This window comes from Ambystoma mexicanum, chromosome 4p, assembly GCF_040938575.1.
Source record: "Ambystoma mexicanum isolate Mex_15411 chromosome 4p, UKY_AmexF1_1, whole genome shotgun sequence".
NCBI lineage: Eukaryota > Metazoa > Chordata > Amphibia > Caudata > Ambystomatidae > Ambystoma > Ambystoma mexicanum.
Window position 1 is genome coordinate 1,189,589,052 of NC_090927.1, and position 12,622 is coordinate 1,189,601,673.

The 12,622-nt window shown below is 46.2% G+C and overlaps 1 protein-coding gene across 1 annotated transcript in view; it reads left to right on the forward strand.

Annotated features, from left to right (window-relative positions):
• ANAPC1 (anaphase promoting complex subunit 1) overlaps positions 1-12,622 on the forward strand; it is a 2,053,226-nt gene that overhangs the window by 739,257 nt on the left and 1,301,347 nt on the right. Inside the window, exons 20-22 of the mRNA XM_069606837.1 lie at positions 5,283-5,431; positions 9,576-9,654; positions 9,777-9,813. Coding sequence (XP_069462938.1) covers positions 5,283-5,431; positions 9,576-9,654; positions 9,777-9,813 — 265 coding nt within the window. The remainder of the gene's footprint in view (positions 1-5,282; positions 5,432-9,575; positions 9,655-9,776; positions 9,814-12,622) is intronic.

Sequence of the window (12,622 nt, forward strand, 5' to 3'; positions counted from 1 at the left end):
TTGTGTAATTCCAAGAAATGTAGCCACCAACAGTGTAGGCCAGCAGTTCAGCAGACTGCACTTTGCAGAACTTGCCACTTACACGTGCTGGGTTGGTTGAAGTCCTAGAAGGGGGTGCAGCCAAAAACGCAGTCAAGAACTCCGGTGCATTTCCAAGAAACGTAGCCACCAACATTGTAGTCTAGCAGACTGCCCTTCAAAGCACTTGCCATGCCAAATTTCTTTTTGCTGCTACAGTTATACTAGCCAAAGAGGCAAGCAGTCAACTGCGAATTTGCACCAAACATGATTTTCGGGACCATTGAGGCAAAGAGGAGGTTAAACTCCCAAGTCCACTCCAACTTCAGTCCCCTCCAGTGTGGCTTCAGTTTCAAAACTACTTGTTCTCATCCTACTGTGGTAGGGGGCCACCTACTGCACCATTCCTCAGACTTGTGCAATATTACTATGATCGCATGGGAACATAAGGTGGTCACCCAAGGCTACTACCTCCCTTCTCTACGATGCACACCGGATTTCCCCCTCCCATCTGACTACCCTTTGCTCCAGACCCACTACTCTTGAAGGATATTGTCTCACTGCTGAAGAATGGTGCCAAAGAATTGGTGCCTCAAGCCGAAAAGAAGAAAGGTTGGTACTCCCCTTTGTCATGAACCATCGAACTCGCCGCTTCTGGGCTTCCTGGTCCCTGTCACGTCGGGCCTTACACTCCATAATACTACCAACATGGCGGCAAGCTCAGCACGCTGCTCGCCAGTCTTCACGTTCTACGCAGCGTCCTCTATAAAGAAGCCACACCCCCGCGGCCCCGCGTGTCTCAACGCTGCTACTAGCTGTGATCGGACGTGTGTTCCGAACCTTCTCTAGTGCTACTTGCTATCCCCTGGCCCCTGGATTCTCTTCTTCCAACTTCTTCCCTCTTTTCTACTTCCCGGAATCTCTGTGCCACTTCCGCGCGCCCCCAACACCTTCTTGAATGCTCCTGGAGTTTCCCGTGATCCTGGACATCGAAGCTGAACGTAATCTGGAAGCCGAGGACGGCCGAGCGGGCTTATTTAAGTCCCGAACCATACGAAAGAAGACTCCACCAAAGGAGGACATCAGGCAACATAGACAGGTGAGAAGGGGGGGAAACCTATGCCACCTTTATTTTCTGGTCCCAAAAAAGGTTGGCGGACTGTGACCCATCTAGGACATTAGACACTCGAACAAGTTCCTTTGGAAGGATAAGTTCAAGATGGTAACACTCTTGCACATCATCCAGGCCCTGGAGCTCCAGGATTGGTTGTTGTCACTGGATAACCAGGATGCTTACTTTCATGTGCCGATCCATCCGAAGCACAGAAATTACCTGAGTTTTGTCATTGACAGATTCCACTACCAGTTCCGGGTTCTGCCTTTCGTGTTCAGCTACGCATGAGGGTTTTCACCAAGCTGTTGGCAGTAGTGGCGGCCCATCTAAGGAGAGGACGAATTCATATTTTCCCCACTTGGATGACTGACTGATCAGCGCCCCCTTCCTGAGTCCGGTTCTACACCACCTCAATCGCACCTGCCACCCCCTACAGACTGGGCTTATTCCTCAACTTCAAGAAGTCCCATGGGACACACCCTAAATATTTCAGCTCATTGGGCGGTTAGGGCAAGGCTTTTTCTCCTGAGCACAAGGCTCTGCACATGCATCAGATAGTCACCAAATTTCAGAATGCCCAACGCTTGCCAGCCCTGAACTTTTCTGAGGTTGCTAGGTCTCATGTCATTCTGTTTTTTCCTAGTGCCAGAGACCCGGTTGAGAATGAGGCTGCTACAGTGGGCCCTCAGATGTCAATGGTCACATTTCTCTGGCAGCATGATGGACTTGCTCCCGATTAGCAGAATCTCATGTAGTGGACTCGCAGAGAGAACGTAATGGCAGGCGGATGACCTGTTTTTATCCAGTTCCAATAGAAGGTGCACACTTGTCTGCTTCATGGAATTTTTCCCCGACTGGGCCACTGTGAGATGCCTTGGTTGTGGATTGGATCTTCCCCATTCTGTATGCGTTTCCACCAACCCCATCATTCTTAAAGTGATCAGGAATTTGAGGTACAGAGCAACCATGATCCTAATTGCTCCAGACTACCTCAGGAGGACATGTTACCTGGACCTTCTGCACATGACCATCTGTCCTCTGCTGCGTCTTCCCCAGAGAGCAGACCTGCTCTCACAAGAGGGCGGCCTGGCCCTTCACCTGAGCTTGCACATGCTCACCCTGAATGCCTGACTTCTGAAAGGCTGAGGTACAGGGACCTTCCAGACAAAGTAATGGAGGTGTTGCTTTTGGCTAGATCGGCAACAAGGGCAATGTACTGCTGCCGATGAAAGGATGGACATTTTGCATCTGGTGCAAAGATTGTGACATTGATAGTTTCTGTGCGACACCTCAAAGGTCTAGTTTCTTTTACAACTTTCCAGTCAAGAGGCTATCTGGCAGCACTTTCCATCTTCAAGCACACACATTAATAGGGGTTGTTGCTTACGATCCCCATCATTATGCAATTCTTGAATGCGCTAACAAATACCTCTCCGCCGACCCACTTTGTGGTGCTAGTGTGGGATCTGAACATAGTGCAGACCTTTTTAATGGTGTCATCCTTTGAGCCAATGCATTCTTGTCCTCGGAGGCTCCTCACCTGGAAGAGAACCTTCCTCTTGGCGATTACATCTGCATGTAAGAGCAATGAATGAGCTTCAGGCCCTGTCTTTTAAACCACCCTTTATTGGCTTCACGAAGGGTAATGTCATGCTCAGGTGCACCATGTATTTCTACCACCTAAGGTGGAGTCGGACTTCCTGATTCAAACTATTTGTTTGCCTGCCGCGTCATCCCTCGAAGGACGAAGATAGACTACACACTAGACCTTCGAAGGGCATTGAACTTTTACATTGCAGAAAGCGTTCAAGGGGAGGACCAGCTCTGTGAGCAACTCTGGCCTGAAGACTGGCAAGGGGTTTGTAAACAAACCATTTCAAGATGGATCATCCTATGAGTCTCCAAATGTTATCCTATAATGTGAAAATACATCCCAGAAATCTTTGCCGCGCACTCAACCATGGTGTGGCTGATACTTCAGAGTCACTATTAAGGACATTTGTCAGGCGAGTGTTGAGGGGGCAAAGGGTGAATTGCTTGCAGCTTTAAAAAATCAACGTGGCAGGAATTGGGATGATGTTAAAAGCAAACGCTTAGCCTATAAGTCAATGCATGCTGAGGAGAAAGAGCAGCAGTTTGAGAAGCGCTGGGGAACTCTGAAATCTGCGGTGAAATCGCACAAGCAGAGAGATTTTTGGAGTTTGGTTGCTCAAGGCTCAACGTCCTCTGTGCAGTCTTCTTTGATAACTGGACAGGTATGGCTTTGGGTTGTTTAAGCGGCTCCTTAACCTTCCCAATTTTGCCCCGAATTTACCAATTAATAAACTGGATTTGGGTTGGTATGGTTGAGTATTTGATACAGTTGTAACCTTTTATTATACTGGTTACGAATATGGCATATGAGCATGCTTGCAGTCTATCAGGCGGAAATGAGTGACTTTCTGCACCAGAACAGTGTAACAAGTCTTCCATGGTTTCAATGTATTAAAAATATGCACCTTCCTCTCCTGTGGAGTGACCCCCTCAGGTTGGGCCATAATTATGAACCTGTCTTCAGGGGGGCATGTGACAATTTTTTTTAATGAGTTATGTAAACAATTGTTGGGGAGGAAAAAGGTTCTGCTCAAATTTTTAGACTTTAAACGTTTTTTTCCATTGGAACCATACCCTGGACATTCCCTGTAAAAGGATTGAGAAGACACTAATGATCCAGTTCAGATTATGAATCCTCCCAGTGTACATACATTTTGAACCACTTTAGTGGAAGATATTAGGCACCTTATTTGTATTTGTCCTTTATATATTTCCTTAAGGAGAGTTTTTCTAAGACCGTTATTCATTCAGTGGCAAATGAGGTCTGTTGCAACCTGTTGCAACCTAAAGGCTGCTGAAAATAACAAAGCTGAAAATCGTGTATTCAGATTATTGAAGTATTTAGCTTCTGCTTGGGTTTTGCATGCAACATTTTCAAATTCTTGTGCATGAGTTTTCTGTTATAGTGTATATTGTATATGTTTAGATGTCTTCATTTTTTTTATTTGTATGGCTTTGCCTAAATCAGACTTCTACACACATTTGTTGGGCTGCAACGAGGTCTTCTTTAGATGCGTTTGCAGAGCACTACTGCCTAGATACCCTCTCAGATCAGCAAACCTGTTTTGGCAGAATGTTCCTGCAGCACATTCTTATCTGATATAAACAGTTTTCTCCTCCCCCTTCCTTCTTTGGGGTACTACTTTGGGATGCTACCCAAGATGAGAAATGTGTGGAAATTCATTAGAAGAACAAATGACTTTCCTTCGGGAATGGCCATTCTGATGGATTTTCCTGATACTGAGTGCTCATCACCCTCAAAGCCTACCCCTCAGTAAAGTAACTCTCTCAAATAGCCACCTCCTTCAATGTACACTGGCACCTAGTTTAAATTCTTGATCCACCCCCGACCTCCCAATGCTGCTGAGCACAGGGAAAAAATGAGTAACGGGTCAAGGGATGCAGTGCGGGCTATTTGTAACAACGCTATGAAGTTGGTAAATCTACAATGGCTGCGCCGAAAATACTTCAAGCCAGAGCCACACAGCACATTTTGCTGTGAAAGTTTACGAGGTCTACTGCAGGAGGATTTTATCCAAGATGAGGAATCTGTTGGGAGGAACATCTGTGTAAAAACAATGCTGATGGTAAGTAATATTTGTTGTATCCTTTGCGTTGTCTGCTTTACTCATGCAAAGGTTTTGTTTCCCAGGCGGGCTTAGTTTAAGTGTCCACAGGCTGGACGCAGGCCTCAGCCACTATTAACGTAGCTATGCGCCTGATATGCCCGCCTGCCTATCATTTGGCATATCCCGCCTTCAGACAATGGAGATCCAAAACTTCAGAGCCTTCTGTCAATCACTTCTTTCTTAGTTTGGCTATTAATCCTATGGCTCTTGTGAAACTACTTCTGAAACTTAGTTAACAGACCATTGTAAGCTGTGGCATTTTAATGCAGTTTCAGTATAAACATCCTGGCTAAATTTGGCCTAATCCGTTTTATGTGTTGTTTTTATTTACTTATTTAGCATTAACAATATTCTTTATTTTTGGAAAAATAAGCAGTTGGATCATACATATAGTTTTTTTCTGACTTATGATTTTGCTTACGTTTTAGCCCAAACAGGATTTATGTACCATCCTTCCTATTTTACTGATGAGCCTCCGAGTATCTACCAATGGCTCAGTTCTTGTCTGAAAGGCGAAGGCCCTGCACCCTACCCCTATTTACCAGGGATCTGTGAGAGGAGCAAGCTGGTTGTATTGGTATGTACATTGAATGACTATAGTTGACCACTGCTTGCATACAAACTTAAATACCATACAGCAACAGAAATGTTAACGTGTTTTGTGTTTTCCATCATTGCTCCTTAATTGTATTCTGTAAATGAAATGTCCATTCTTCAAACAATTCTGCTAGTAATATAAAGTAACTTTGCAGTGAAAAAAGGCTACACCAATAGTCCAATGGGGGCTTCTCAACCTAGACACTGAAAAGGGTCTAGCTATCTGAGCTGCAGAGACTTACATAAGAGATGCGTCATATGCCATATCTGTTGCTCTGAACAATATTTGCAATGCCAGTTTCTCTAGATGTCCGTGTGTGTGTGTGCGCGCCTACTTATTCTAGGCTCTGTGAAGGCATCATGAAGCAAGACACAGACTTAAAATTCAAATAAAAATATGTTATTGAATGAAATGTCAGGAATGTAGAAGGAAAGTCTGAGTCAAAGGGTTCCACTTAAAAGTCTGTCTGTGTCCAAAACCTATGCTTGCCCTCACAAGCTCACCAATGAGTAGCGATGTCAAAATCGACAGAAGTAGTGTTCAACTCAAAGTTCTGAGCCTCTTCCAGCTCACAGCTTTCTCTCAGCTCCCCTTCCCCAAGAGTAACAAAGGATCCATGGCGGATCGGCACCTGCCTGCAGAGATGCACGTAAAAACCGGCACCACGACATGGTGCTGGTGTTTCCGAGTTCCCCGTTCCAGTAGAGTCCTATGCGACTCCTCGGGAATGGGAGTTTACAGAATTGCTGGCGCCATATTTACTGGACCACCAGGGCTGTAATGCCCTGGCCAGTCTGGCGACGGTAATTCACTATGGGTCCGATGGCAGCCTGCTGGTTTTACCGGCACGGCTACCGCTGGACTCCTAATGAGCCCCATTGTGTTATTTAAAGTGAGGAGAGGTTGCTGATGGTACTCTTGTTCAGAGAAGAATTGCCTAGCATTTCGGTGCTGGACTGCCCTTGTGGGTGGGGACCAGACTGATGGGCAAATGGATTTTTCTCCTCTGTGAAAAGTGCAGTGAGCTAAAACGTGGTTGTAGACCCTCCCGAGTGGAAGAAATTCCATTGTACAGGGTATTTGGCGCATGCTTGCTTAATCCAAAGTGTTTCCTTTTGAACTAGACTTTTGCTGTTACTATCTATGAGGCCAGGTACTGGAAGAGACTGGAAGAGCATTGTGGGTGAGGGTCAGAAAACCAGCCACCACTTATTTTTCAAGAGGGAGTAACCCTGAGACTAAGTTCTGGCTTTCCTGGGCTTTATCAATGGTTTGAGAACGGTTCAAGAAAGTGTCACCTTATATTATACTAGTGTCAGAGCCTGTGTACACAGGCCAAAGTGCCTAAAGAAAGACATTTTCAGAGTGTTCATATGTTATGTGGTAACAGGAGGACCACTATATATCCTCAGGCAACAGCTCTCCCTAGAGGTGACAACGGGCGAAGCAGGCAGTCTGCTGCACGTGACTGCATCGGACAAACCTACATCTGGCCTTTTACCATATAGGATATGGGGCAAATGGTTCCATGTATTTTTATGACCCACCTTTCCCATTTTTTTCACTGGATTTCTTTTTTTACTACATTCTTTCCGTGAAATGTGTGGCAACACCCCCTGCAGCCCCTTCTCCCTCATCCCCAAACCCAATAAGAATGTTCCCTTCTCCAAACCAGCCATTTGTTTTTTTCATGTTCCGTGTTTTTTTTTTTTTTTTTCTGCTGAATATTCTACACTGACAAATATGTGCAGTGAATGTTTAACTGTCGAATCACTGGTTAACTTGCAGAATGTTTGTTTACTTTTTCTTCTGATCTGGAAACAAATACATGGATGAAGCATTTCAGAGGAATCCTCGGCTTCTCATCTGCAAGTTATTGCAAGCAGCACCAGTTCTCCTAGTGTAAAACAAATGAATATATGACGAGTTCTTGCCAGTAAACCATAGCAGGAAGAGTCCTTGAATGCAAAAGCTCTGACCAAAGATCTGAAGTGCAAGATAGGTCTTGCAACATTACAAGACCCATCCCAAAAGCTAAGCTCTGCTCCAGAAATTGCTGTACCAGACTTCTAGCAACCTTAAATCGATTTTTCCTCTGTCTTTTCACCAATGCGTTAAAGCAATTTTGGCTTCTGTCGCCGACTCGCCTTGCATATTCATTGTTCTTGTATTTGTATAGCGCCTGGAAATGACAATCTGAGAAGAGCAGAGAAAGGAGCATAAGAGAACATGCAGTAGTGAAGTAGAGGGGAACTGTTAAGGAAATTTCGGAACTGTACAGGACAGGCACAGTCTGGTTGGAAGACTAAATATGACTAGAGAAGAGGCACAAGTTATATTGCGCTGGAAGAGACTATGTGCCCAGCTTGATCACGGGACATGGTCATGGGACTCGGCTATATTCTATGGGGTGCAGCGCTATGCGAGGATAGGTAGCAAGAATACAATGTCTATAGAGCCCTAAGTCAACTGTCAAAGAGTTGAGTGCTGCTATATTTTGCATGCAGCATACAAGCAGATGGTAGGAGCTGCGAGATAGCTGGACCAAAATTACGTGCGTCAGCCTGCGTGTCATGGGTGTAGCACTGCAGGCGAATGAAGCTGGAAAGGGTGTATGCACTCCAAAATAACTCTGATTTGATTCTGTTATTCCCCTCATTCAGCATACATGCATAAAAAATCTTATGCTGACATATGCAGGTTAAGGACAGTTCTAGTCCTGAATCCAGACCAAGTAAGTTACAGGATACACACGCACTATGCAAAAGATATACTCTGACATAGGCCCACTGCACAGCTCAGGGACTGGGAGCACATTCCAGTATGTTTTATGTGCAGTGGTTAGGCGTAAACGCTCTATAAATAACAAAAATGATCATTAAGTATATGGAGACTTTATTGGAGGAGTTGAATGCAATTGTCCTACCTGTGATATGGTGCATTTGTATCCATCCACTTACTGCAACAAAAGCAGTGCCCAAATGTGAATATATTATGCAAATGCCATTTACCTTTGCCTACCTGACATTATCCAAAGACTGCTAAATGCAGCCTTATGCCTACTCATGTTGGTTTGCTACAAAGACCATATTACACTGGCTGTAAACTCCTTGCACTGGCTATGGTACAGCCATAGGGAACGCGCATTTCAAAACATATGCCTTTTCATGGCTTTTGTAACCTGTTTTAAAATGTGAACACAATTCTTACATTGTTTACCAGATGATATGCCCTTTTGTGTAAAAGCTCTCAATGTGATAGCAACTTTCAGTCAATGCCCACTGACATCAGAAAGGCAGCAGCTCTTCCTCCTTCCTGTCTTTTCTAATGTAAATCCCTATTAATCGGTAAGACATTACCTTTCTGGCTCCAGGAGACTGCTGTGGGAAACGGCTCATTCATTTGCGCAAATGCTTTTCCAACACAGCCCCTCCCGACCTTTGCACACTGGAAAGCATCCTTTCTAGGAGGCATGGCATGGGGAAAAAGGGGGACTGCTCAGAAACAAACTGGCACTGGGGGGGGGGGGGGGTGGAGATCTAGCGGCCCTCTGATCTGCCACGTCCACCTCTGGGGTAGGACTGGCTCTGGATTTCTCCCTGGTACGCCTCCAACCCCGGGTTGAGTGGGGGTTCCCGTCCCCTCATGGCATGGCCAGGGGACCCGCATTGTCCATACTTGCGTATTTGTATGTTTTTTTCCCCCTGTATGTGTGACAATTGTATCCTTTTTCTTTTAGCTGCTGTGTAGCATAAAACAATGGAACGTAGATACATGGGCATGTTTGGACCCCTAAATGTACCAACTGTATTAAATCCAGCAAGGGTTGCACCAATTAATTTGTCAAAGCTGTGCATGGACTTCCATAGGTGCCCACTGATTACTGTGGAAAGATGTTCTTGATCTAGTCTGTGCCTGGGATAGTTCTAAAATGCGTAATCTGCTGGTTGAACATTATATTCATCTGATAGAATGCTATCAAACTAAAGTATTTTTCCAGTTTATTTGTTGGCACCTTTGATCTATTTGTATACCTTAAGTAAGTGTTATGAGAAAAGTTAGTGTGTTCAATGTAAAAACTGCTTGATGCCTATTGAAGTAATGTTCCTCTCCTTACCTACAGGGTGTCACTTTGTACATCCTTGGTGATGAGAAGGCGCTTCTAAATGAGTCCTCCAACTATTTATCCAAAATAACTGCAGGTATGTTTTGAAGTTTTTATATATATCTATATTTTACAATAGATCAATATTGATGGAAATAAACAGCATATGCTGAAATAGTTGTTTGATGACTTTGAGTACTAACAATGTTTCTTTTCCAGGACAGCGAAAGCAACAAAAGGAGCCGGAAAGTAAACGGTAACTATAAATTTAGAACACAACACACAATGATCACGTCTCTGGTCTAGACCTCAAGACTACACTATAAAAGAAATGTCCCGCAAATTGAATATAAGCCAGCCCAGCCCACCCTTAAGAATCCACTGAAATGTGCATCGTTTTACTGAGTGACCCCCGCTTTGAAACTGTTTTCTCTTCTAATTTTTCCACTAACAGTTTACCTGACGCCCTACTCTCCCTTTGCACTGTAGATTGCCATCCCTGGGGGTAGAGGATGTGGCTAATGGCCATGCTGTAAGGACACGTTTTATACAGCTCCTGCAGATCCTGAGCGATCCTAACCCGGAGCACAGACCAAGCACAAGGAAACCTCCAGCCAGCGCATCCAGTGACAGATGAGCCGGGCTAGTACAGTTAGATGCGAGGGAAAAGTTAGTAGAAAGCGGAGTGCTGAATAAGTGCTCAGCAAGCTTGAAGCCGAGCCTGCGGCAGTAGAATAATGATCCGGTGATGTCGGAGCACATACAGAATGAAGACACACAAGTGGTGGAAGCAAGTATAACCGAATACCCTGTGAGCCCTGCGGACCCGGGCGTTCAGATTTAAGTTGCAGTGGCGGGGTGTAGACGTGGCATGAGCGGAGCACAGTGTGGGAAAGAACTACGGCAGGCACCAACAACAAGATGTTTGTGTAAGAAGACCTGACCCGCTGGAGACTGCTGCACGAACACAGACATAAGCGGTAAGATGCAGGGAGGAGGCCGTGACTTGGTACAAGAGTTGCTGCTAAAAGGATTCAGTCCCTCGCCTGCCATTATCCATGAGGTGGACTGGCCCATATGCCATAATAATCCTGAGGCGGACCGCGAGGGAGACCGGCCCGCACTTTGGATCGGGCCGGAGGCGGACCACGGAGGAGACTGTCCCGCACAGAGGTTTAATCCTGCAGTGGAACGGCAAACACTGTTGAATGGCCTGAGGCGGACCACATAGGAAACAGACGGTGCGCACAGACTGCATAAGGCACTGGCAAGGGATATTGCCAAGGCGCTACAGCAGGAAGAGCACACTGGTATGGAAGGTGGGTTCCTACAATCCTCAACGTTGCAGAAACAACCTGAGATAGGAAGCATAGGCCAACACCAGAATATAACATTGAAATAACCGGCTGGCAACTACAAGGGGCAACTGAATAGTACGGCAGGCAGTGGGACATACAGTGCGCAGAGCGAACAGAGAACCCAGAGACGAGCAGCCCCACAGCCAATGGTGTGGTGATGGAGGTCCTTGTGCGATGGAGGCGATTTTAGGTGCACTGGAATAAAAAAAATAGGAACTGGGTGCACAGTGTGATCCCAGGCTCCCGTGACACCAGCTCCGGAACACCGGGTGTGGATAACATCCAACGCCAGACCACAGCTGATGATAGTTGCAGAGGGGGCAGTAACACCCAGGTCAGCAGGATAGCCAGCCAGATAGTGACGGCGGGCCAGAGTGCTGGAGTACACGACACCCTAGTGTAAGCCACCTGCATGCAGGTAAGACCCAAGGGTGGAGACTGTAAGGAGTGCATGCTGGCCTATAAATTGTGCCCCCAGGTTAGAACAAGAGCATAATGATTTGCGCTACTGAGACTGATTAGGGGGTCACGAAGCAGCACACCGGTACAGCAAGGGTGCGCCACCAAGACACCTGCCAGCTGGACAGTGAACGCACCATACTGGGTGTGAAGAGCCACAGGCCGGTTGCGCCGTAGACTACACTCGACAACGGCAGAACACAGGAAGTCCCTTGTGTGAGATAGTTCAAGGTAAGGTGCAAGCAGCGAAAGGTGGGCCCACTGCCAGTTCTCAACAAACCACGGTGCACCCTGTCGAGGGGAGCGCAATCATAATAGGTTCCACCAGCAGGAAGCACGTAAGAGCAAGGGCGAGCGGCAACTATCTGCCGGGACAAGATTGTAATAGATATTGGCCCGTAGGGGACAAACAACCGTGCACTGACCCGCCTTGCAGAAGGAAAGCACCACTATAGATACTGGTCGAGAGTGGACACACTGTTCACCGGTGACCCAGACATGGGCATCAACAATAGTACTGCAATGGATATTCCAAGCAGCCCAATCCAACAACTGAGAATAATAAACAAAACTTCCAGAGACGAGTGCAGAACTGAGGGGAGACGTAGGAACCAGAGCTGAGAACGGGCTATGGCGTCCAAAACGCAGAAGAGCAAGTCGAAACAACCCACGACTTTTACTAAATACACAATTCAACAGAAAAATTCGACTGAAAATGCTACGCTGCTAACCCCTATCTTCGCACGGTAAACGGAGTCAGCCGAATGGAGACCAGCAAGTGCTGGGCGCCATTGCAGCATTAAAAATGGCATTGCAGTCCAAGATGTGTGCCATCAGTTTGGATGTTAATATCCTGAGGCAAGATGTCTGTGCACTTGCGGAGCGCACAGGAGCTCTAGAAAAGGAGACAGCGGCAAACACAGCAGGTCTAAAGGACACTTCGAGAGATGTGTTAATACTACAGCAGCAGGTGAAGAATGTGAAGGACAGCGTGGTGGATGCAGAAGGAAGCGCTAGACCTAACAATGTCAGAATTATTGGACTCCTGGAAGGAGAGGAGGGCACGAACCCCACCAATTGTATTGGAAATATGTTGCTACAAGAAATTGGCCCTGGTACCCTCACCCATGGCTTCACAGTAGAGAGCACACAGGTACCTGTTGAGGAAACCTCCACCAGAGGCCCCTCTGTGACCCATTACAGCCCGAATACTGAACTATGAAGATAGTAAAGGTGGCACAATACAGC